Source organism: Ictalurus furcatus, chromosome 4 (assembly GCF_023375685.1).
Source record: "Ictalurus furcatus strain D&B chromosome 4, Billie_1.0, whole genome shotgun sequence".
Lineage (NCBI taxonomy): Eukaryota > Metazoa > Chordata > Actinopteri > Siluriformes > Ictaluridae > Ictalurus > Ictalurus furcatus.
Window position 1 is genome coordinate 7,561,582 of NC_071258.1, and position 24,341 is coordinate 7,585,922.

Genomic DNA, 24,341 nt, shown 5'->3' on the forward strand with positions numbered 1-24,341 from the left:
CCACAATGTTTTTGGAGCAAAACAGTGAAAGTTTTTTTTTTGTTTGTTTGGTTTTTTGTTTTTTTGTTTTTTTTTTACAGTATGACAGTTTTCTTGTTGAAAATATTGTGCTGAAATCATCAGGGGATGCTCAACATGGCAGATTTTATACATTTTATATGGTGTTTCAATTTGATCAGTATTGCTCCAAATTGAATGAGGTTAATTGTACTGTAATGACTAAGAAAACTCTTTTTGATGGCATATTACAGCTCACATAGACCTACTAAATCAGACTAGTGCTGAGCTGATAAACTCTGTGGGAGGAGAGCATAGAGTTTAAAGGACGTAAGTGTGATAGCATTTCTGATAAGGGTTGTGAAGCAAAGCCAGTCATGATGCTGTTGCCAGGTCTGCAGTGATCAAACTGACGGGTGCTTTGATGACGATTCAGCTGAAACTGTGATAAGTTGCACTGATGAGCGATATGATAACTTGAGTAAACTCACTAAACACATGACGCTGTTTTGCATAACAATGCCATTGCACTCATTCCTTCAGAGAAAAGAAGGAGAGCTGTAGAACCTGTTTTTAGTCACGTGGGCAGGTTGTCCAGTCCAGGTTGGACATATTCAGCACTTGTCTTTTTGTTTTTCTGTAAAATACATTACATTTGAGGAAGGATTAATCCTCTACTCACCAACCAAATGTTGATTTAATCTGGACCTAAAGGTAAGTCTAAATAATATAAAAATGACACCTGTAGAGCACTGTGGCATTCTAATGTTAGATATACTAGGCAAACCTGTCTTTCTAACTCTTCATGATTCAGCTTGTCAACAATTTGTCTAGGGACTCACTGAAAAGAAATGAATCATATATTAAAGTGTTAATTCTATTTATATACTTTCGGTTTTTAACTCAATATATTTATCATTTTTGTTTAACTGAACTCATTTCAAAACGTGAAAATCTAACCATTTAAGGAACAATGACAAGAAATGACAATTTTATTGAAATAATTTAGAATCATCTAATCTGAAAAGGCCAAAATATTTATCACTTCAATTAGGTACTTATTAACCACACCGTATAATTCTATTGAACAGTTAGTACTAGACTACACTCTCTGTAAGACTTTTATCTATAGGCTTAACAGATTAACATGTTCTGCATACTGTATATAGTACATGCATAAGAGTACTGTAGGCCACACAAACTTTTTTTTAACACCCGTAATTCAAGGACTGTAAAATGTTTGAATGTTCACTTCTGTAAAACTGTGGTGTGCAGTGGTGTATAGTGAAATGTTACAGCTCTGTCCATGGTGGATGGAGGGAAAAACTTTAAGCTCAGCACTGTGCTGATAAATGGACCCCCCATCCACGAGAAACAGCACCACTGTATTGAAAGGCAAATTTACGCTGTCTTCTTTCCTTTAAAATCCTCGACAAAGCACCTTGTTTAGAAGAAAGAAGTGAAAAATGATCCCATCCCTCCCCCGTCCAACTGGTTTCCCCACAACTTTGCTTTACTATCCAGAACACATTCGCTTTCACACTGTTTACAGTGCTGTATGTGATCTTGTTTGACACTTCTGTCTTCATAGGCCTTGTGTGCGTTATCTTCAGGGAGCATACTGTAAATAGGAAAATGCTTTTGTGCTTTTCAGTGCAGTGGTTTCTTAATGCGAGTCTGTTGTCGTTCATGATCACATGCTTCTTAGTCAAACATGAAAAAGTCCTGCTGTATGTTATCACTCTGTTACGTAGGCACAGCCTTTCTGTTGACTAAAAGGAAGAACATCCTCAGACTGAACTGAATATGGAGGAACAAAAAATTCATCATCAATATTTCACTGTGTTTCTGCATGTTGTAATCTTATCTTATGGAGGGGCCATCTTGAAGAACCAGAATTTTGCCTTTCAGTTGTCAATCCATCCCCTATGTCCCACTTCCTAAAGTACTATAATGTAGAGTTGTTGTATATGTTTTAGTCGTGGTAAGCATGAAGAGTCGCTTGTAGTTTCAGAGATTTTAATAAGTAGTCAAGGAGGACAAGCAGTGTCAGCATATCAATAGCTGGAAGCTATAGTTAACTAAGCTATAGTTAGCTGTCTATTTAAACGTTTTAAACAGGTATATGAAGGTTTACACTTTAAAATTACAGCAATATCTCATGAGACAATGCTATTGTGTGTTCTGGGAAACGTTTTGCCAAGCTTGCTGCTATACTTTTTTCATCTGCTTTTCTTTACTCAAATTGCATTACAGTGTAGAGTCTACAGTTTATAGATAGTTGTTTCCACTGGTTTCTTCCATTTCATACTGTTCTGTTGTTCACCCTAATTAGCGTAAACCATCCAGTGCATTTGTTTCGCACTCGACATTGTCCTTCATTTACATGTTATGTAGTTCTGTGAACCGTGTCCACCATGGCCCTGAAGAAAGACATTCCGTTCCAGCATGTACAAGTTATACAGAGGAATGACAATAAAAAAAGAAAAGTTTTGAGGTAAATTAGACTTGTATTGGAAATAAAATATGGCTAAACAGATACATTTTGGGTTAAAGGCAAAATCGTGTGTGTGGGACCATTCTTTTAGCCATCAGATGCAATGTGATGAAAGGAATGTGCTAAAACTGCTTTAATACACAACCTGAGTATTTTCAAAGGAAACTGTGGGAGTGATGTTGAGATGGTGCTTAGAGGCTCGTTAGCATTGTTCACAGAGATATTTGCTCTGACTTGTGTTTGTTGTTTAATGCACTCTAGAGGTGTAAATGACCTCGTGAAACACCAACAACTTCCTGTAGAAGTAGAGTATATAGTGCAACAAGTTTGGTACTGCTACCATGTGGTTGAGTAGACATGGCTGAAAGTGAATGTGGACCAGTATAAAGGGATTTTTAACAAAAATTATATTAAGATAAGGTCCTCTAGTTGGGAAGGCACAACCAATCTGAGTGTTGGTTACTGGATGACGTCAGTTACTTTCAGTTTCCCTTGAGTCAAGAGCACCAAGTACCTCGTGGTCTTCCTAGAGCATGGACTGAACTTACCTACTGCACCATTAAAGTGTATATATGTTGAGTTGTGTATCAATGACAACATATCACTTGAATCAATGCCCTATGGTTTGGCTGTGTTGTTTATTTGTGCTGTTTATTGCACTGAACCTTTAATTAAAGACTATTAACTTTGATTTCCTGTCTCCTGTGTTCTGACCGACACACCAGTGTGAACACAACTACCGTAAACCAGTGCAATACAGTCCCAAGTAAATTAGTCACACCTCTACATCATAGTAAAATACACCTCCATTCTGGTGTATGAACTTTCGGGCTCATTTGAATATTTTCCTGCTTCAACACCCATTTTAATGTAAGGATGAGTTGTTAATGAGCTGATGGATCCAATCATGGGAGTTAAAAAGTAACACACAGAAACATTCAGTATAAAGGAAATAAAAGATTAGGGCTGGAGAAACCTAGCTATAAAGGAGAAAATACATTTCTATTATTGTCTATAGTCACAATGTTGTGTATTATCCCCACTTCTATTTATAATTTACAGAAATGCCTGTAGAAACCCGCATATCAATATACACAATCTGAAGTATGCAGATGACACTGTTGTCCTGTGAGATGGATCATAGATCTGTGGGAATCCTACAACCTAATGATAAAAACAAATAGGACTAAATAGGTGGATCACCTGACTTGAATCCAACAGAACAAGATTTAAAGATGATATGTTTAGAACAATGGGTCAAAATCACACCTGAATACTGCAGCTGATTAATTTCTTCATTCAGGAAGCTTCTTGAAGCTGTCATTACAAACAAAGGCTTCTCCACTAAGTATTAAATAAATTTCAGTTAGCGTGTTCAGTACTTTTTTCCTGTGTCATTATATTTTATTACACATAACTTTATTTATGGACTTTAATGTTGTGAGTTAATACTGATGTCTGGTGAAAATTTCATGTAAATGGCCTCATTGGAAATATGTTAACTGAAAAAATATTGACGTGTGCAATACTTATTTGCACCACTGTACATCACCAATAAGTGTCAATCAGACTGGAATGAGTGCAACAGCAATAAATTGCAGAATAAACCCCAGGATCCAAAGAAATTACTTTCAAAATTTTAAATATAGGCATGACCAAATAGTTTTTACCAGATGCCGACTGGACTATTCAAGACTAACACATGCGTTTTTACTGACTGGTGAAGAGCCTCGCATATACATACCTTGCTAAACAACTATGACCATCAAGCACATTTCACTGAACTTTCGGTACTATCAGACAACGCTTTTATTCAGAGACTTGTTTCATAGATTTTTTTTTTTTTTAAACTACCATCTAAACAGATTTGACAGTTTTTATATTCTTTACATTTTAAGTGTCTTATTTAATGTTTTAAATATTTATTGATGAACCTTTGTTTGCCATGTGAATAGCCTGGTTGCTGACATGGTGTTAAAACTAAATAAATAAATAAAATTAGTCACAGATGTTACTTCATTATTACAAGCCATAAAAATAATCAAGTAGTGTGTGTCAAGATAATAACAGTGAAGAAAATAAAAAATGCTAGGAGTTGAAAAGTTTGCATCTTGTTTTATGAGTGTGATTTAAAATAGCTTTGCATGTCTACAAAGTCTTTTGTATCATCTGAACTGATTCAGAATCTTCTGATTTGTAATATTCAGGCAGTGACATTTCTGTTATAACTCCAAATGTCACACAGTGCCTTCTTCAAATCAAGGTTGGAGACTGAGCGGGCCATGGCCAGTGCTTAATTTGTAAAACATGAGGTACTGCAACACAAAGGGAAGGGGGGGTCACAAAGACACAATAATCCTCCGAGTGCTTTATGTAAAACTGTTGAATGCTATCACAGACCTACAGCCAATAGCCTTACTGTGATAAGGGATTGAACAACTGGATTGCTACAACAAGGGATTGAACCATATCATTTCAGTGATTCCATGGGAGAACTAGAGGAGTTCGCTGCATATTTCCTATTTGACAAGCTTCATAATATGCGCTCAACCTCAGACATTTGTTATCCTGCTGAAAGAAGCCTCTGTCATTAGTGAATACCATTGCCATGAAGGGGTGTACTCGGTCTGCAACAGTGTTTAGGTAGGTGGTATGTGTCAATGTAACATCCACATGAATGTCAGGACCCAAGGTTTCCCAGCAGAACATTGCCCAGAGCATCTGCCTCTGCTGGGTTGCCTTCTTCCCATCCTGGTGCCATCTGTTCCCCAGGTAAGCGATGCACATGCACCTCGGCTGTCCTCATGATGTAAAAGAACATGTGATACATCAGACCAGGCCACCTTCCATCGCTCCAGGGTCCAAATCTGATGCTCAGGTGCCCATTGCAGGCTCTTTCAGCGGTAGACAGGGATCAGCATGGACACTCTGACCGGTCTGCGGCTACCCAGCCCCATACACAGCAAGCTGTGATGCATCATGTGTTCTGACACTTTTCTATCAGAGCCAGCATTAACTTTTTCAGCAATTTATGCTACAGCAGCTCTTCTGTGGGATCGGACCAGACGGGCTAGCCTTCACTCCCGCTGCGCATCAATGATCCTTGGGTGCCCACGACCCTGTCAGCAGTTTATCGGTTGTCCTTCCTTGGACCACTTTTGATAGGTACTAACCACTGCATACCGGGAACACCCCATAAGACTTGGTGTTTTGGAGATGCTCTGACCCAGTCGTCCAGCCATGCCAATTTGGCCCTTGTCAAAGTCGCTGAGTCACTCCTTACAGTTGCCCATTTTTACTGCTTCCAACACATCAACTTCGAGAACAGACTGTTCACTTGCTGCTTAATATATCCCACCCCTCGACAGGTGCCAGTGTAATGAGATAATCACTGTTTTTCACTTCACCTGTCAGTGTTTTTAATGTTATGGCATATAGTGTATTTTTGGAAAGGGGGTGACATATAAAGAATGATCATTCATTAAAATGATTTTGTTATTACTTTATTTATTTTTTAAAGCAAATAAAATGCTTCAATGGTGCTTGATGCACAGAAATTCCAGTACTCGGACATCTCTGTAATCTGAGAGGTGTGGGATCCTGTTTTTGGCATGATCTGATCTGGTACAAATGGAGGACTGACCACAACAAGACTTTATTGCTTTATTTCTTTTCGGCTCTGTTTGATATTTTTCTGTTAACTGTAGCTTATAATCTTGGTGAAATTCTTTTCTTTAAACTGAACTGTAAAATGTAGGTACTTTTGTCATGCAGAATACACTTTTTTTGTTGTTTAAACGTGACTGAAACTTTTTTGGCCAAGTCATTGAAATCAAGTGAAACCTTTTGTTTGATAATATTAAAGAAAAAGTTTCGAAGGCTCTGTAGTGTGCTGTTCTATTATTATGCAAATTAACCTACCAATCGTGGCGTGTGGGCGTGTCTAATGTGCGAGTGGGAGGAGTCCGAGTGTGTGAGCGACGCGCAGTGTTTTCTGTTAGGGGATCAGTTCGGAGTTACGGGCGAGTGTATGTTATGCACCTCCAGGTAATATAACTTCAAGCATAATGTGCTGCTTTTAAAGACTAAGGTACTGTTTAGAGTTTACTGCAGTTTATTGTGTTGTTTTAGTCATTTTTACTTGATGCTTTGCAGGTGTGTACGAGTGTATGTGTGTGTGTGTGAGAGAGAGAAAGAGAGAGAGAGAGTATGAACATATAGATATACACATATACACATAAGATATAATGCTACCTTTTTTTAAATATTCTATATTTCATAGGATAAATAAGAATTATAGTGTTGGATGAAGTAAGTGTAGAAAGTAAGTGTGTGTGTCTGTGTGTGTGTGTCTGTGTGTGTGTGTGTGAGCATCTGTATGTAGATATGTTACAAAATAATTGCAGAATAATCTGTGTATAGATGTACTCTGTATTTAAATCAATCTGTAATCTTAGCTGCTGCACTGTTTATTAGTACAGTGTTGTGGTTTGTGGTTTGAAATTGGTTGCTATAACTTGTGACAGGTTTTTAAGATTTACAGCATGTACTTAAGCTTGTGTGTGTGTGTGTGTGAGTGAGCACATTTTTATATCTTGGTGGGGACCAAATGTCTTCCCAAGGATAGAATATTCCCACAGACCTTGTGGGAACATTTGGCTGGTCCCCATGAGGAACCTGCTTATTTTATTTTGAAATTGTTTAACAAAAAATGCAGCTTTAATTTTTTCAGCTAAAAGATCTGAAAAGTTTATATTTTGTTCACTGAGGTTAAAGTTAGGGTTAGATTTAGGAGGAGACATAGCAATAATTAACCGCATTGATGATTATTTCAGTGGAAGGTCCTCACAAGTGTTGTGTGTGTGTGTGTGAAGTGGGAATTCAAACAAGTTTAAGTAACTCTTCTTCAGCGTCCCCCTAAGGATATATCAGTCAGACCTGTCTCTGCTTGAAATGACGCCAGACCAGATATTCTGTATTTCATCTTGGCTCCATCTCCCTCCTGGTCACCACTGCCTGTGTGTTACTGTTAGGGGTTTGTTGTGGAAAGGCATTGTTTTCCAGTCGCACTGTCTTGGCAGGGTCATCATGGGAACGAACCCCTCAGTGATTATTTACTGTCTTGTTGGCCAAACACAGCAGTGTGTGTTGCCTGTGACTGAGGAGTGGCATTCCCACCTGAGGATGACCCGGGAGTAATGCTCCGAACACTTTAAATAAGGTGATGTTAGTAAAGATGGCATCAATCCAACTGGTATCGGACTGATACAGGCAAAAATGGTGGTTCGGGTATTGGCAAAACAAAAAAAAATTAGATCTGACCCTGTAACAAATGGAAGGATCGGAACTGGGTTTGAAAAAGTTTTTTGGAACTGTTACATATAAGTTACAATGGAACAAGACTTGATTGTATGTTTTTGTTAGGATTGATTTTATTATATTTGAAGTTTAGGGGGCACGGTGGTTTAGTGGTTTGCCTCACACCTACGGGGTTGGGGGTTTGAATCCCGCATCCGTCCTGTGTGTGCGGAGCTTGCATGTTCTCCCTGTGCTTTGGGGGTCTCCTCTGGGTACTCTGGTTTCCTCCCCAGTCCAAAAGCATGTGCTGTAGGCTGATTGGCATTTCCAAATTGTTTATTGTGTGTGATTGTGCTCTGTGATGGGTTGGCATCCTGTCCAAGGTGCCCCCTGCTATGTACGTCTTCCGGTATTGTTTAAGTGCTTCAGTTAAAAAATCATTTAAAAACATATTAGTTCTTACAGAAAAAATCGAATGGATCTCGATATCGGTTGATACGTTGATAAGAAAAAGCTGTATCGAGCCATCTCTAGTTGGGAGACTGTCGATGATTTTTTTAAGGTTTTTTTTTTTTTCCGGAGGGCTGCAGAACTCACTCTGAATGTTTGTATTTATGCCAAGTTTTATATATGAGAGAATGCAATACAATAATATCCTAAAACAGTACGTTTTAATCCCAGCATTTCCAAGCTGCCACTGTTGGGTCCTTGAGCAAGATCTTTAAACTCATCCGTTCAGCTGTAAGTCGGATAAAAGTCTACAAAGACTGGATAAAAGTATAGCAAATGAGTAAATGGAAGTAAAAATCTTATCTGTCTATCTATCTATCTATCAAAGGCTGAACTCTAAGAGGAAATTTAGAAGTCTCCTAATACTCTCATCAATTGCTATACAGTTTTATAAAGATGTAATCATCTGCCGATTTGGGTTGATACACCGATTTTAAAAGCAACAATTGAAATTCATTTATTCAACAATCATAAATTGATTATAATTGGAAAAGGAAAAATAACTAATGGGTTGAAAATAATTCATATTTTTAAACTTGAACGAAAGGTGATTTGCCCACTCTGATACTTCTCTGCATTTTTATGATTCGCAAATTAACAATAGGCCTGCCCCAAATTCTGAACAAAGTTGATCACATATCAATCGGATATCATAATGTATGGTATCTTAACAGATACGGTGGTATTGTCAAATATCACATTTGTGTCTTATAAATTGAAAAGTATTGTATTGTGTGGAAGCCTGAGGTTTACACGTCCGCAGGTTTACTCTGCTGCTCTGATATTTCTGCTTTTAAATCACATCACTGTTGTGCAAGTAAATGTTCAGTGATATGCAAACTGTCTCAGCGTGCGACATTACATAGCAGGAAGGAAAGAAACTAATCTCCCAACTACTGCTCTCTGCTTAGCCCTCCGATCAGTGCTGGACAACTTGATTTTCATCCATCTGTGACCTCTGTTTTCTAAACATCACAGGATTTGACATCATAGTTCATTTCATAATCAGTCATCAGATTAAAATAAATCAAATAAACCAGCTTCTTCATATAAGTCCTTTATTTCTCTGTGCTTTAGCAACCTCTCAGATACAGTTTTGCTTTTTCCCACATGTGGTACTGATCTGGAGAACCTCCTTTGTCTTCGCAGCCCAGTTTTGTCAGAAGCTTCCATTAATGAGTGGGTGTTAGATGGGAGGGGGGCGCTGAGAGGGAATTCAATCTACATGTGTAAAGAGATTGTGGGACTCTGGCTTCTCCTCTTAGAGATGAGGGCGGGAGATCTCTGAGGAACTGTACACACCTTCAGGGCTCTGTGTTCGAGTCCAGAGAGGAAATGTAGCTTGTGAGAAATGATTAGCTGGTCTGCTATGATTTGTGTGACTTTCTCAATATTGACTTTGGCTACGAATGTTCTTTATATTGGAACCTAAATTCTTATAAAGCTGTCTGTATTCAAGGGCTGCACTATTGGGTATAGATCATGGGAAAACGTCTCCTGCTTCATCTGTTACAGTCAATTTGTGACAAATTAGGCTTAGACATTGGAAAAAAAAAGTTGCTGGCTCATTTCCATTTCTCTAAGGAAACCTCTACAAAACCAGAAGCATATTAGAGAACTTGAATTATTTGAGCAACAGAAAAAAGGAAAAATAGTGCTAGTACGTGGATCATGTTGGTTGTTAGCTAATGCTAGATTATATTAAAACATATATTTAAAACGCATTTAAATGACCATATCTGACAATACAATAGATTTGATGTTCTTTTGTAAGTGATGAACTCTAGCTTGGTAATCAGTATTACAGAAAGCCAGCTAGCTAGGTTCGGTCTTAGCTAATGTTAGCTGATGTTGAGTCATTATTACTACTACTAGTATTCCCATTTCTTGACTAGTTTTCAAATTAGCTCTAAATATGATCAAACATTTTAATAAGAAAGAATTCATTTAGTTATTCAAAGGAATCATTTGTTTTATTGCGCTTCCTTTTCCTTGCACACCAGATGGCCGGGAAGCCGTTCCGCGCCACCTTTATCTGGAGCAGCATCATTAACAACCTGCAGGCGCAGGTGGAGGTCAAGAGACGACGCCACAACCTGAAGTCCTACCCCAACTGCTTTCTGGGCTCCGAGGCTGTCGATGTGGTGTTGGCTCACATCATCCAGAACAAGTTCTGCCGCGATGATGAGGTGCCACGTTTCAAAGCAGTGCGTCTCTGTCAGGCGCTCATGGACTCGCGGGTGTTCGAAGCAGTGGACACCAAGGTGTTCGGGAAAGAGAAGAGGCACGCCAAGTTTGAGGACAGCAGCTGCAGTTTATACAGGTTCCTGAATGCGAGTGCTAGCAAGGATACGATTGAACACACGTATGAATCGACCTCCATCAACAGGACTGCGCCACCAAAAAGGTATTTGGATTTCTCTTAGAGGACACTTCAAAGGAACAATCATATCAAGTAATGACTAGAATATATTTTAAACAGTTTAATTTCTTGTTGTTGTTGTTGTTGTTGTTGTTGTTGTTTTTTTTTCAAAACAAGCAAATAGTGTGTAAACATGACTAATACAAGCTAACTAGCTTGCTTCTAAGGGAACAAATTTACTTTAATATTGTTTTAATTATATGATTCCATCATCTTCATGAACGTTGGTAGAAAAAAATGAACTACTGACTAACTAAAAAAGGATATAGCAATAGAAATGGTTGTATATAATTCATAGAGGAGCATGCTGACTGAATCAGTATGAGTAGATGTTAGCAGTTCAGAGACAACAATTAACACACTTTGTTACCGTATGAAGTAAATATGTGACATTGCAACAATTGGGCAAAAGAAATGAGAACATGATATTCAGCTAGATTTCAGTGTCAAATGAGGAATAATATTTCTTAATAATACATTTCAACACATTATTATTATTATAATAATAATTATTATTATTATTATTATTATTATTCCCGTCTCCGACCTGAGTGCGCGCAGTTTGCATGTTCTCCCCATGCTTCGGAGGCTTCCTCCAGATACTCCGGTTTCCTCCCCCAGTCTAAAGACATGCATTGTAGGCTGATTGGCATCTCTAAATTGTCCGTAGTGTGTGTGTGATTGTGCTCTGCGATGGGTTTTCACCCTGCCCAGGGTGTCCCCCGCCTTGTGCCCCACGTCCCCAGGACAGGCTCCAGGCCTCCCGTGACCCTGTGTAGGATAAGCGGTACAGAAAATGGATGGATGGATGATTGGATTATAAAAATGTGTGGTTGTTCTCTGCCTATCTGTGTGGTTTTTACCTTCAGGTTCTACGCTTTTTCTCCCACCTTCCAAAACAGTCCAGTAAGAAGATTGGCTATGATAAATTGCCCCTAGGTGTGAATGTGTGTACGCATGGTGTCCTGTTATGGGACTGGCATCCCATTCAGGGTGTATTCCCACCTTATTCCCAGTGTTGCCAGGAAATACTCGGGGTCCAGTGTAACCACTGATCAGGATGAAGCGGTTACTGAAGATAAATGAAAGAATAAAGATATTGAACTGGATATCTTCTTAAAATTGGATATATCCTATATAGATATATGCTTTTTGGGATTTTCTGGGATATGAACTTAGCAGCTTCCACTAGCTTTGAACCTTATACACTAAGCTACTATGGCCCAAAATAGAGCTAGAGAGTACTTTATTGATCCTCAAGGGGAAATTTGGTGATCACACTGATGAATACTGATCACACATAGCTTTATGATGAAGAACAAAAATGACGTTGGTATGTAGAGTGTGTCACTTTATGTAGCTAGCATTAGCGTGTATTAAACCCGATTCAGTTCCTCATATGCAACCAGATCAGATTCTAATCTAATCAAACTTTTCCGCACAGTGAAGAGGAACAGGAGTATTCAAACACCTCGCCAGTCAAAACAGATAAATCTCTGGAGGACGTTTTAGGGAACCTGAACTCAAACACAAACATCACACCCCAGCTGATAAATCTGGGTCTGTCACAGGAGTGTAAGTCACATCAAAACAAACTACACATTTATCTTCAGTGTAATGGTTATTGTTTCCCAGCAAATAAAACAAAAAAACCCTGAAAGGATATGTAAGAGTTTTATAACCCATGTCCTCTCCTTTTACAGTGGTGGATGAGGTTTGGCAGCAACAGGCAACACTGAGATTACTGCAGCTGATCGAGTTGCCTTTACTGGAGAGTCTTCTAGAAGGAAAGGAGAGTCCCCGTCCCCCTCTGCACGGTATGGACAGCGACCCAGATCTTCTCTACACCAGCAACTATGTGGACCGAGAAATCCTCAAAGCCTTCAGTGAAGCTCAGTATGTGTCCTTCTTCATCTTGTAATCTGTTATTTTCCTCATCGTTATCATCTTCATCATTCCTTCTCTGTTCCCTCATCTCCTTCCTCATATTGTGCTTCTGTTCTTATGCTCAGAACATAAAAGTAGCTTTAAAATATTAGACCTTTAAGGGAATAATAAATAATGAATAAAAAATTATCGTGAAGACCGAATACATCACAAGATTACTAAATGTTATTTCAGAAGTGACGTTTGTTATTACTATTGAACTACTACTATTAGTAATAGTTATGATATAATATTACTAATAAATAATTAATTTGCACCACAGTACCGTTGAATTCTCAAATCTGATCAGTTGAAATTTTCAATAACAGCAGCTCAGACAGTAGTACAGACTATAATTCAAATCATTGGATTAGATTAACGTGCTTGTTTCTCATACAGTATTGTTTCTTGTATGACGTACGATCCACATAAACGTATTAAAAAATGAGTAATTCTTGATGTGGTGAAGTTTTCTGTGAAGAGATGTTTATTTTGCATTTTTGGAAAGAGTCTCCAGTGGCAGTGCTTTGTAACAGTCAGAGGTAAAGCTGTTCCTTTAAGTTTTCTGCCATGAAATAGTCTTTAGGACAGAGGGCTTTCCAGTTTCTCTGTAGCAAGCTGCAATTTTTTTTATTTGACTTCTTAACTTTAAGAGAGAGAAAAAAGAGAGGATAGGATAACAGATGCTATTTCACAGACGTTCCCTACCATTAACTTTAACAATAAAAGGATGAAAAGTACTATGTCCTTTAATAGTAAGTAAAAGAGTTTTGAGTGTTGGCAAACTGGTGGTACTGTATACAAGGAATGAAATACTTCAGGATGTATTGTTATAGGAAATGAGAAATCGTTGATTATTTTGCTATGACAGCGCTTCTTGTCATGGTTTATTCTTCACACAACAAATTGTCATCTTACTGATATAAATATATTATTACTCTTTTATTATTTCTCATGAAGTCATATTCTTCATAAAGTCCAACCTTAAATTTTCCACCACTTTCTTTACGTGTAACAAACCAGATGTACTTAACTCTTGAGGTGTGGTCTGAATGTTTCTTCTGTGATGAATTGGGGATATCTGGGCTCGCAAGCAAATGCAGAATACAAAACACACCACTCGTCGCGTGCGTACTGCTGAGATATTGTGTCCAGACAAATGGAGGCTGGTCATTATATAAAGAGCTCTGTTTGAAAGCCTCGGCCCTCAGGCTGTGCGATTTCGTCTACCACATGGCTGACAGTCTGAAGGTCAAGAGTACAAGCGAATCTCTTTGTTTCTCTCTTTCTGCTTCTCTGCTTGTGTCCATGTAGGGTTTTTTTTGTCTTCTTCATTAACCATTGTTGTACTTTTTCCATTCTGTAGTGCCGATGCCTGGCTCTCAGCAGCTGTCGACTGTCTGGAGTTTCTTCCTGACGAGTTGGTAGTCGAGGTGAGCCGAGGGCTCGCCAAGTGTCCAGAGGAGACAGCTCAATATAAACGTCTCCTCTATAGCATTCTGATCCAACATTATGGCCAGACGGAATACCCTCCACTGTTTAGCAACCACATCTTCGACATACACAGCGGCATCTCTGAGCTATTAGGTAAGACAGGAAGAGGGGGTCTTTTGGTAGGAGCCTCATTCTCAATATTTCTCAATATGCCTGCACCGATTTGGGGGGAAAATGTGCATTGAGCAAAAGGGTGGGAAGTGAAGGCAACAGACATGATACACGGATATCTATTTATTGGTACCACATATGCAGCTGTTTCACTGTATTTTATTTCCCTCGTCGCTGTGCATTTCTTTCTCTCACTCTCTCACTCTCTCTTTCTCCTTCTTCATGATTGTCTGTGATGCACCGAGTACAACTCTGACCTGCGATATGTGTTATTATTTTATTACAGAATGTAGTAAATGTAAATGTAGTGTAGTAGTTCCGGGAGTACAGGGGAAGCAGGTAGCTTCGACACCTCTGGTTTCCTTTCCTCCCACCTTTGCGTGGAAACCAAAAACATTGGCTAAGATAAGATAAATTGCCCCTAGGTGTAAATATGTGTGTGCATGGGGCTCTGCAATGGACTAGCGTTCTACCCAGGGTGTGTTCCTGATTCACGCCCAGTGTTCCTGGGATAGATAAAGTGATCAGTGAATGTGAATGAGAGTGAGTAAGTAAATTTAAGAGAGAGAGAGAGAGAATTTTCCTTACCTAGGAAAGACATAGCAATGGAGGTCAGGAAAGGAAAGGAAAAGAAAGAGACAGACTTCCTAAAACACTGAGTACTTATTCCAAGACCCCAGACGTCATGACCAGTCAAGTGACCCTTTGTTGAGTTAATAAGCTGGGAGAGAAAGCTTGGGTCAGCATGATAAAGATCTGCCTTATATCATCCCTGAAGGAGGAGTATGCACCTATGCAGTAGTTCTGGTTATATTTATTTTTATATATATATATATATATATATATATATATATATATATATATATATATATATATATATATATATATATATGTGTGTGTGTGTGTGTGTGTGTGTGTGTGTGTGTGTGTGTTCTATTATCTGAAATTAAATGACATTTTCATTGAATTATTGTAGTGTTGCTGAAGTTCTGATTTCGGGTCCCAAGTGGTAACTAGTGTTTTTATACCCATGTGTCACACTACCGTAATTATGTATTTCAGTCTCTAACTATATTTATTTATCAGTAGTCTAGTCTAAGGCTAAACATTGTATATAGTAATAAACAATTTTTTTTCCCCTTACCTACTACCTCCCCCCCCCCCCGGTTTTACACTGATGTCCAACTAGGCACGTATGTCCAGAGTCCAGTCTAGAACATCTGCTTCAGCTAATTATGTAATGGCCAGGTTTTTCTTGCTCCTCTTCAGCAAAGCTCTTCTCTTGTGTTTATTTGCCAAAATGCTTGTGCGGTGTAAGTGAGGTTATTTAATGACCTGAGTGACTTATATGACCCATTTAGCCAGTCGGTTTGTGTTATCTATAGCCACATTGTGTGCTTTCCTGAGCCTTTGTGTGTGTGTGTGTGTTTGTAGTTAATGGGAAGCAGGAGCAGGCTCTGGAGGCCCTGCAGCTCTGTCTAAAGCTCCAGGACTCCCGAAGCAGAGAGGAGCTCCGCAGACTCCTCCGTTTCATGGCTTTCGCCGCACAGCCAAATGACCTCAAACTGCACAAAGAGGTGAAACAGAGCGCTTCTTAGTGTTTTAACGTATACTAATATAATGGAACAGTGTGCTGTGGACCATTATTATACAATCAGGTGTATTTATATAACAATAGATCTGAGACACACTTGTCAAACAGTTAGTCATTTAAAAATGAGAGACTATTGGTTTTCAAGCTTTCTCAATCAGATTGAGGTCTGGGCTTTGACTGGGCCTTTCTAACACATTCAGGTTCTTGGTTTTGAACAACACCAGTGTATGCTTTGGGCCTTCAACCCTGATCAATTACCCGGTCCCTCCTGATGAAAAGCTTTCCCATGTCATGATGCTACCACTACCATGCTTCACTGTGGTGATGGTGTTCTTAGGGTGATGCACAGTGTTGCGTTTCCACCAAACATAGTGCTTTGTTCTAATCAGACCAGAGAGCCCTTTCAATGTTTGCCGAGTCTCTAAAAAATTACTCATGATTATATTAGGTGGCAGGATATGATATCAGTTAAGTAGGAAAAAGGTCATAAAGATTTCCTGTTACAGTGCAGTAACATTTGTATTTCATACACCATATTGGAGGAAAATGGTGACACTAACATTTCAGGCAATGATGATATTTCAATTTGGAATAAAACACTCCATATCATGTTGTTGTAGGAAAATATGGAAATGATGACTTGTGTGATGAAGCGGAGTTACTGTCACCAAAGTTGATTATTTTCCTTTAACAGGATATCCCGTCACAACCCGTGTTTTATTACATTTATTGCATTCTGGGACTGAGACTGAATTTTTACACCCACTGCTAAGCAACTGGTCTCATGGAAAAAATGTCCTCATCATTCATATTCTGATTCAGCTCTCTTACTTTCTTTAGGCTGGAAATAATGGCCTCTATTGCCCAAAAATAGGAAAACTAGTTTTAAACCAGGATGTAAGCTGCTAGACAATATCTACAATAGGAGTATTGTAAGCAGGCATGGAAATGAATATACAGCAACCGAATGACACTTTAGATAGGAGATAGATAGAGTACATCATTGATCCTGAAAGGCAGCAGAACAAGAGATAATAATGTGTCATGTATTACACAATAAATCAGGAGTTTCAGTCCAGTCCGTCAGTGCACTACATGGTTTCAGGTTTTTCCTGCTGTAACACATTTGATTCAGCTGATGAAGGTTTTGATAATTAAACAATGATTTGAATCAGGTGTGCGAAAGCAGAAAAATCTTGAACCTATGCCATAGTAGTGCCTGAGGCCTAGAACTGAAAACCTCTGCATTAAAAGGCCATTTGCTGCTCATTAGCCGCAAAAACATTGCTATTGATATTGTCAAAGTCCAGACTCACAATAGAAATATCAGCTTGGACAGACTGATAGCAGTCATCAGGAATGACGTCCTATACCGTGCCTTGCATAAGTATTCACCCCCTTGAACTTTTCTACAAATGTGCATTTACATAAACAAATGTGTGTTACAACCTGGAATTGAAATGTACTTCATTTCGATTTGTACCATTTAATTTACACAATATGCCAAACATTTGAAGGTGTAAAATATTTGTTTTAACTGTGGCAGACAAACAGATATATGTTGGTTGCATAAGCAGTCACCCCACTGGGTCAGTACTTAGAAGAACCACCTCTGGCTGCAATTACAGCTGCATGTCTTCTGGGATATGTCTGTATCAGCTTTGCACATCTGGATCCTGATATTTTTCCCATTCTTCTTGGCAAAATTGTACAAGCTCTGTCACATTTGATCTAGACTATTGGTTTTCAAGCTTTCTAACACATTCAAGTTCTTAAAACAACTAAAGTCTAGCTTTGGCTGAACGCTTTGGGTCCCTCAACCCTAATCAATTATCCTGTCCGTGCAGATGAGAAGCTTTCCCAGGTCACCATGCTTCACTGTGGTAGTGGTGTTCTCAAGGTGATGAGCAGTTTTGGGTTTGCACCAAAAGTAGCACTTTGTTCTCAACAGACCAGAGAACCATTTCAGTGTTTGCTGAGTCACCAAATAACTTTCTTCTCACCACTTTTCCATGAATCCCTTTTTTGGAGTGTCCAAATCTCATCTGAGCTCCTTCAGTGTTACCCTTTACCTCTTGAATTCTTCTCTGACTAATGCTCTCCTTAACTGGTAACTGACTTTTGGTGGACAGTCTCTTCTATGCAAAATTGCAGTCCTGCCACATTCTTTCTCTTTTCCAATAATAGATTAAATGGTTGATAATGGATACTTGTACAAGGCACTGTAACTTTCCTTGGCACTATTGAAAACCATTCTCAGTCCAACCACCTCCTCGTTCAGAGGGTTGGGATCCGAAGCCAATCACAGTGACTCGGCATTTTAAAGAGTTTACTTAGCGCGTTCCCACAACACACAATAGGAAGTGTCCCACATTATGACAAAGTGATAGAACATGCGAGATTTTATGCGCATGCTATATAAATACACTAAAGTGGCCATGATAATGTTAATGAAGGTATAAATTCTGACCATATGCCATGGATGTTGTTTGTTCCTCAGATAGAGAACAGAATGGCGGTGAAGAGAGCGTTTTCCAGTGCTATCGTGTACAGCGCCAGACTCGCCAAGGGAAAGGTGGATCTTCTGGTACTTTTCATGATAGACAATCACTTGGATCTTTTCAAGGTGAGGCGCATTTGAAAACATCTCGGACCTCAAAGTTTACCTTTAGCTTTAAACCCAAGATTGACCGAGTCATTTCATTTAGCACACAAAAATATATGGGAAATAATATACTTATAATATATTTAATATTTTCAATGGGCAGTATGGACTACTCAGCAAGTTCAAATGAAAGCAACAGTGGTTTGCTATAATGATTAATATAGTATAATATATAATAGACCTAGTGTTTGTCACCAGTATAGCTATTTACGTGTCAAGAAAAAACGAAATGTTGATGAAGTTACAGGAGTGGTAGAAGCCTGAGTATGTGCTCTTACAGAGATAAGGCTTTTTTGTAAAGAAGATATTGCAGTTAGGTAAAACAATTCATGTCACATTTACAACCCAAGTGTAAATACGATTATCTGACCCATGACCAGAAACAGCATGAAGGGAGAGAATTTTTTAAAAAGGTAGCTGAACACAGTGTACATCTGCAGCATGAAAATGCAGCAGTGCGACTGTTTTATATATTTATTAGAATTTTTTTTAATGCATTGATCAGTATAATAAATAAGAGTGCATACAGTTGAATAGTCTAATTGTTAACTCTATTGTTACGACATATATCCAACGTTCTGCATTAAGAGCTGAGATTAATGATGTTACATGCTATGCTTAGTCCTGTAATTCATAATTACACTTAAACCAATGGGAAAGCTACGCGGTTATGAGCGTGAGGAAGCTAACTATGATGTCTATTGTGAGTTTAAGGGATTGCTTTATTAAATTGATTCATTATCAATAATACATAAAAGGAAGAATTTAGCCGTGCAGTTCATTGCCCATTGATGGTGCACAAAAATGCCAATATGGCAGAAATTGTGTTTTGACCTAGCTTTAGAGCTACGTATATTCCTGTTCAGTTTCTTTGGAAATTTCTGGAAGTTGGCTCCACCATAACATTACTTCAGGCTTTTGTATTTTCATAAATGAATATAAGAAGACCGACGGCATATCGCTCTGAATGTTTCCCCAGATTCCTGTATCGTTACACAAGCTTGTTAGTGATAAACTAGCCAGCATCATCAGGGGCAAAGATCCTGATGCCGTTACAGGTAAGTGTATGATAACTAATAATACTTTTCTAGGTATCTGTTGCAGTGTCACACTAATGACCAATGATTCGAGTGCAACACTGGAAAATCAACCTCTAATCACACCCATGTGGTGAAGAGATTATTATAATGCTATAAATGATCATTTGTGTTTAAAGTAAGTGTTAAATTTCAAACCATCCTGCATCTACTCTTAGGTGTAAGCAGTGATGGCAGGTCATGATATTCAATAGGAGGGCTTTAAAGATAAATTAGTAAATTGCTATTACAGTTATGCATACAGTGCATCCGGAAAGTATTCACAGCGCTTCACTTTTCCCACATTTTGTTATGTTACAGCCTTATTCCAAAATGGATTAAATTCATGAATTTCCTCAAAATTCTACAAACAATACCCCATAATGACAACGTGAAAGAAGTTTGTTTGAAATCTTTGCAAATTTATTAAAAATAAAAAACAAAAAAAGCACATGTACATAAGTATTCACAGCCTTTGCTCAGTACTTTGTTGAAGCACCTTTGGCACCAATTATAGCCTCAAGTCTTTTTGAGTATGATGCTACAAGCTTGGCACGCCTATCTTTGGGCAGTTTCTCCCATTCTTCTTTGCAGGACCTCTCAAGCTCCATCAGGTTGGATGGTGAGCGTCGGTGCACAGCCATTTTCAGATCTCTCCAGAGATGTTCAATCGGGTTCAAGTCTGGGCCACTCAAAGACATTCACAGAGTTGTCCTGTAGCCACTCCTTTGTTATCTTGGCTGTGTGCTTGGGGTCATTGTCCTGTTGGAAGATGAACCTTTGCCCCAGTCTGAGGTCCAGAGCGCTCTGGAGCAGGTTTTCATCAAGGATGTCTCTGTACATTGCTGCATTCATCTATCCCTCGATCCTGACTAGTCTCCCAGTTCCTGCCGCTGAAAAACATCCTCACAGCATGATGCTGCCACCACCATGCTCCACTGTAGGGATGGTATTGGCCAGGTGATGACTGGTGCCTGGTTTCCTCCAGACATGACGCTTGCCATTCAGGCCAAAGAGTTCAATCTTTGTTTCATCATGGTCTGAGAGTCCTTCAGGTGCCTTTTGGCAAACTCCAGGCGGGCTGTCATGTGCCTTTTACTGAGGAGTGGCTTTCATCTGGCCACTCTACCATACAGGCTTGCTTGATGGAGTTCTGCAGAGATAGTTGTTCTTCTGGAAGGTTCTGCTCTCTCCACAGAGACACGCTGGAACTCTTGTCAGAGTGACCACGGGTTTTTGATCATCTCCCCGACTAAGGCCCTTCTCCCCCGATCGCTCAGTTTGGCCGGGCGGCCAGCTCTAGGAAGCGTCCTGCTAGTTCCAGACTTCTTCCATTTATGGATGATGGAGGCCACTGTGCTCATTGGGACCTTCAATGCTGCAGAAATGTTTCTGTACCCTTCCCCAGACCTGTGCCTCGATACAATCCTGTCCAGGAGGTCGACAGACAATTCCTTGGACTTCATGGCTTGGTTTGTGCTCTGACATGCATTGTTAACTGTGGGGCCTTATATATACAGGTGTGTGCCTTTCCAAATCATGTCCAATCAACTGAATTTACCACAGGTGGACTCCACTCAAGTTGTAGAAACATCTCAAGGATGATCAGTGGAAACAGGATGCACCTGAGCTCAATTTTGAGTGTCATGGCAAAGGCTGTGAATACTTATGTACATGTTCTTTTTTTGTTTTTTATTTTTAATAAATTTGCCAAGATTTCAAACAAACTTCTTTCACGTTATCATTATGGGGTATTGTTTGTAGAATTTTGAGGAAAATAATGAATTTAATCCATTTTGGAATAAGGCTGTAACATAACAAAATGTGGAAAAAGTGAAGCGCTGTGAATACTTTCCGGATGCACTGTATATAATGCCAGATCTGTGTGTTCACTTCTCCTTGTTAATAGTTTTCATGGGTTATCCTTTGGGACACTGTTCAAATGTGTCAATTATGTAAAGTGAGAGGAAAAACACGAGTCAGCATCTTTGCAGCTTGAACCGTGAGGCAAAGTCTAATTCGTATTGTCTCAGAAGTAGGACTGCTTTCTACGTAATGTCACTTAAAAATCACATTAAAGTAACACCTATTTATCTATATTAATCTTTTGTTGTTGTTGTTGTTGTTGTTGTTGTTTTGTTTTTAACATTCAACAAATGGAATTTCAAAGATTACATTACCCATTCAAGCAAATACAAGCAAAAAAACCCCCCCAAAAAACAGATTATCATACCAGTTGAAAAGGACAAAATATTTGTAATTGTTTTGGGCTTTTATTTAAAATTTTTATTTTATTTTTAGTTAGTTTTTTACCAGAGGCCAAAAAAATTGTTTTGGGGGTGCCTGTGTTCAATTCAGCACTGAATTTATTTGTGATATCACACGCCACACTAGTGGTTAATAGAATGTACACACTCATGGCTTTAAGAATTGGCAGTTTTTCATAAGAATTTCTTTTTTTTTTTTATCTAGCCTACTAGGTTTAAATATTATCATTTTATTATGGTAGTTGTATACAGTATTTTACAATCAAAAAAAGCTTTAATTGTGTTTTATGTCATTGTGGAGAGGTGTGAATTATTTGTCCAGCAGGGGACTCACACCCCTCCCCTTCCCCATCACCCTGCTCACCAGCAGCTAAACACAACACAGAGTCTTGATACTCTACACACAGAAACCCAACAGTTAAAATGATTCATTTGTTTACACTGATTGAAAATGTCCAATAAGTCTGACGGAATGGATCACCAGGGTTCATTTTCCTGCATTAGACAGAGCTTGGTACTTTGCGGTTACTCAGTAACATGACAAGTTGATTTTTTTGTTTGTTTTCTTAACTTCAAGAAAGAGAAAAATAGAGCTTGGTGAGGGAACAACTGTTTATACTGTTGTACATGAGGGAACAACTGTTATAGCTGCTATAACATAAGTCTTAACATAAACTAACTTGTTTTGCAGATGTTCCACAACATTAACCGTAACTATAAGTGGATAAAATGTGCAGTGTTGTTCCTCAATAAAGAAAAAATAGTTAGGTTTGATAAATTGTAGTTGTTTATGAGGAATAAAACACGTCTTTATGTAACACCACATCACACTACCTTGTTATTGCTTATTAGCTTTATTCTTTACTTAAAAATATGAAGATTAACACATGCATAGTTCCAGCCAAATGGCCCTTTTCAGGCATGTATGTGTTGTGATGTATTACTTCCTTCCTTTTCTTTTTGCCTCACATGTACTGAAGTGGAATGTGTATTGCATGTGTCTAAGTAACGAACACTGAGATGACTATTGAGGAGAAAAGTAACAGCAGATTTGTTTCTTCCTTCAGGTCCATCTTACTGTAGACGTCTTACGAGGACCACTTACATGCAGACAGTAGAGAAAACCACTAAAGAGGAGCTTGTGACTTTACTCCGAACTATTCATGAGAACCCCAAGCTTTCTGTAAAAGAAAAGCGGCGACTGCTCGGACAGTTCTACAGAGGACATCCTGAGATATTCGTGCAGTATTTTGGCAACCAGATATCCAGTGCTTACCTGTAACACACTGCTTTACTGAAATGCTATTGCACAAGATGTACAAAATGATATGTAGATTCTGTAAAATGTCATGTAAATGTTGTAAAAACAAAATGTAAATATTTATTTACTTTTTATGCATGGACGCATGGGTTAACAAAGGTCAAAGTATGACATCATGCACGTTTTAATGCCTGTATTATAAATATGAATTATATTTATCAGGCTATGTTCAGACCTGTAACATAAATGGTTTTGTTCTGTTGTGACTGTTGTCAAATTCCGTGACCGTTTGTAAATGTTTTTTGTTGGTTCCTAAACATTTTCACTGAAATAGAGCTCTTTTAAAATTTACACTGACCTATGACCCCAGCTCTTTTCTCATCCACTACCACCTGGAAGGTTAGTGGCAGTGCTTGTACTTACTAGAAGATCCTCCTCATGTCTGGGTTTGTACTCATTCAAAAATGCTCAATTCGTGTCTAGTTCATGTTCCTTTGAATCTCATTAGAAAGTTAATTTAAGAAATACTAGAATTCATGACTAGAGTTCTTATTCGTGAAATTGCCATTTTTAAGGCTTTGTCCCAAACAGTAGAATTCCTGATTAGTGTATTTAGTAGATTGCTAGCCATTTGGTTGTGTCCAAAAATTCATTTTTTTGTGTCAAAAATTCATTACTAGGGTTCTTTCATGACATTGTGGCTTCATCAAAAATATTGTCCAGTTAATGTCAGTCATTTTAAGACACTATCGCAAACAGTAGAACTGATGAGTTAGAGATCTTACTAGGACATTAACCACTGTAAGTCTAGCTGTTGCTCTTTCTAGACTTGTCAGTCATTTTAAGACTGTCCAAAGCACCATCATTAATGAATAATGAATATTCTTATACATCAACCATTTTAAGGTTATGTTCCAAACACTAGAATCCATGGCTATGTATAATTCCTGTTAGACCATTAGCCATTTTGTGGCTCCATCCCTAATGGTAGAATTCATCACTACACTATCTTGTGTTCCCACTTGAATGTAAATGCTGGCCAAAAACACTAAATTTGTGTCAAGGGTTCTTCCTTGACCATCAATTATTTTAAGGCGCCGTCCCAAACAACATAACCTAATTAGGATTTTGCTAGTGCCACAGCCATTTTAAGCTCTGTCTTGAGTGTTCATTATAAAATATTAGCCATTTTATGGCTCTTTCCCAAATGGTAAGCAACTGTA

At 38.6% G+C, this 24,341-nt stretch overlaps 1 protein-coding gene across 3 annotated transcripts; it reads left to right on the top strand.

The window, feature by feature from the left end:
* Positions 1–23,541, top strand: depdc7a (DEP domain containing 7, paralog a). Of its 3 annotated transcripts, none has more exons than XM_053622721.1 (9): positions 1–711; positions 10,306–10,709; positions 12,169–12,299; positions 12,428–12,620; positions 14,017–14,237; positions 15,690–15,832; positions 18,350–18,475; positions 19,494–19,572; positions 22,925–23,541. In XM_053622721.1, the coding sequence occupies exons 2-9, from the start codon at positions 10,306–10,308 to the stop codon at positions 23,137–23,139; spliced, it is 1,512 nt and encodes a 503-aa protein (XP_053478696.1). In that variant the 5' UTR covers positions 1–711; the 3' UTR covers positions 23,140–23,541. The 3 variants fall into 3 exon arrangements, with proteins under 3 accessions (XP_053478696.1, XP_053478695.1, XP_053478697.1); XM_053622720.1 differs by lacking the exon at positions 1–711 and adding an exon at positions 6,404–6,541; XM_053622722.1 differs by lacking the exon at positions 1–711 and adding an exon at positions 6,538–6,584.
* Positions 23,542–24,341: the final 800 nt, after the last annotated feature.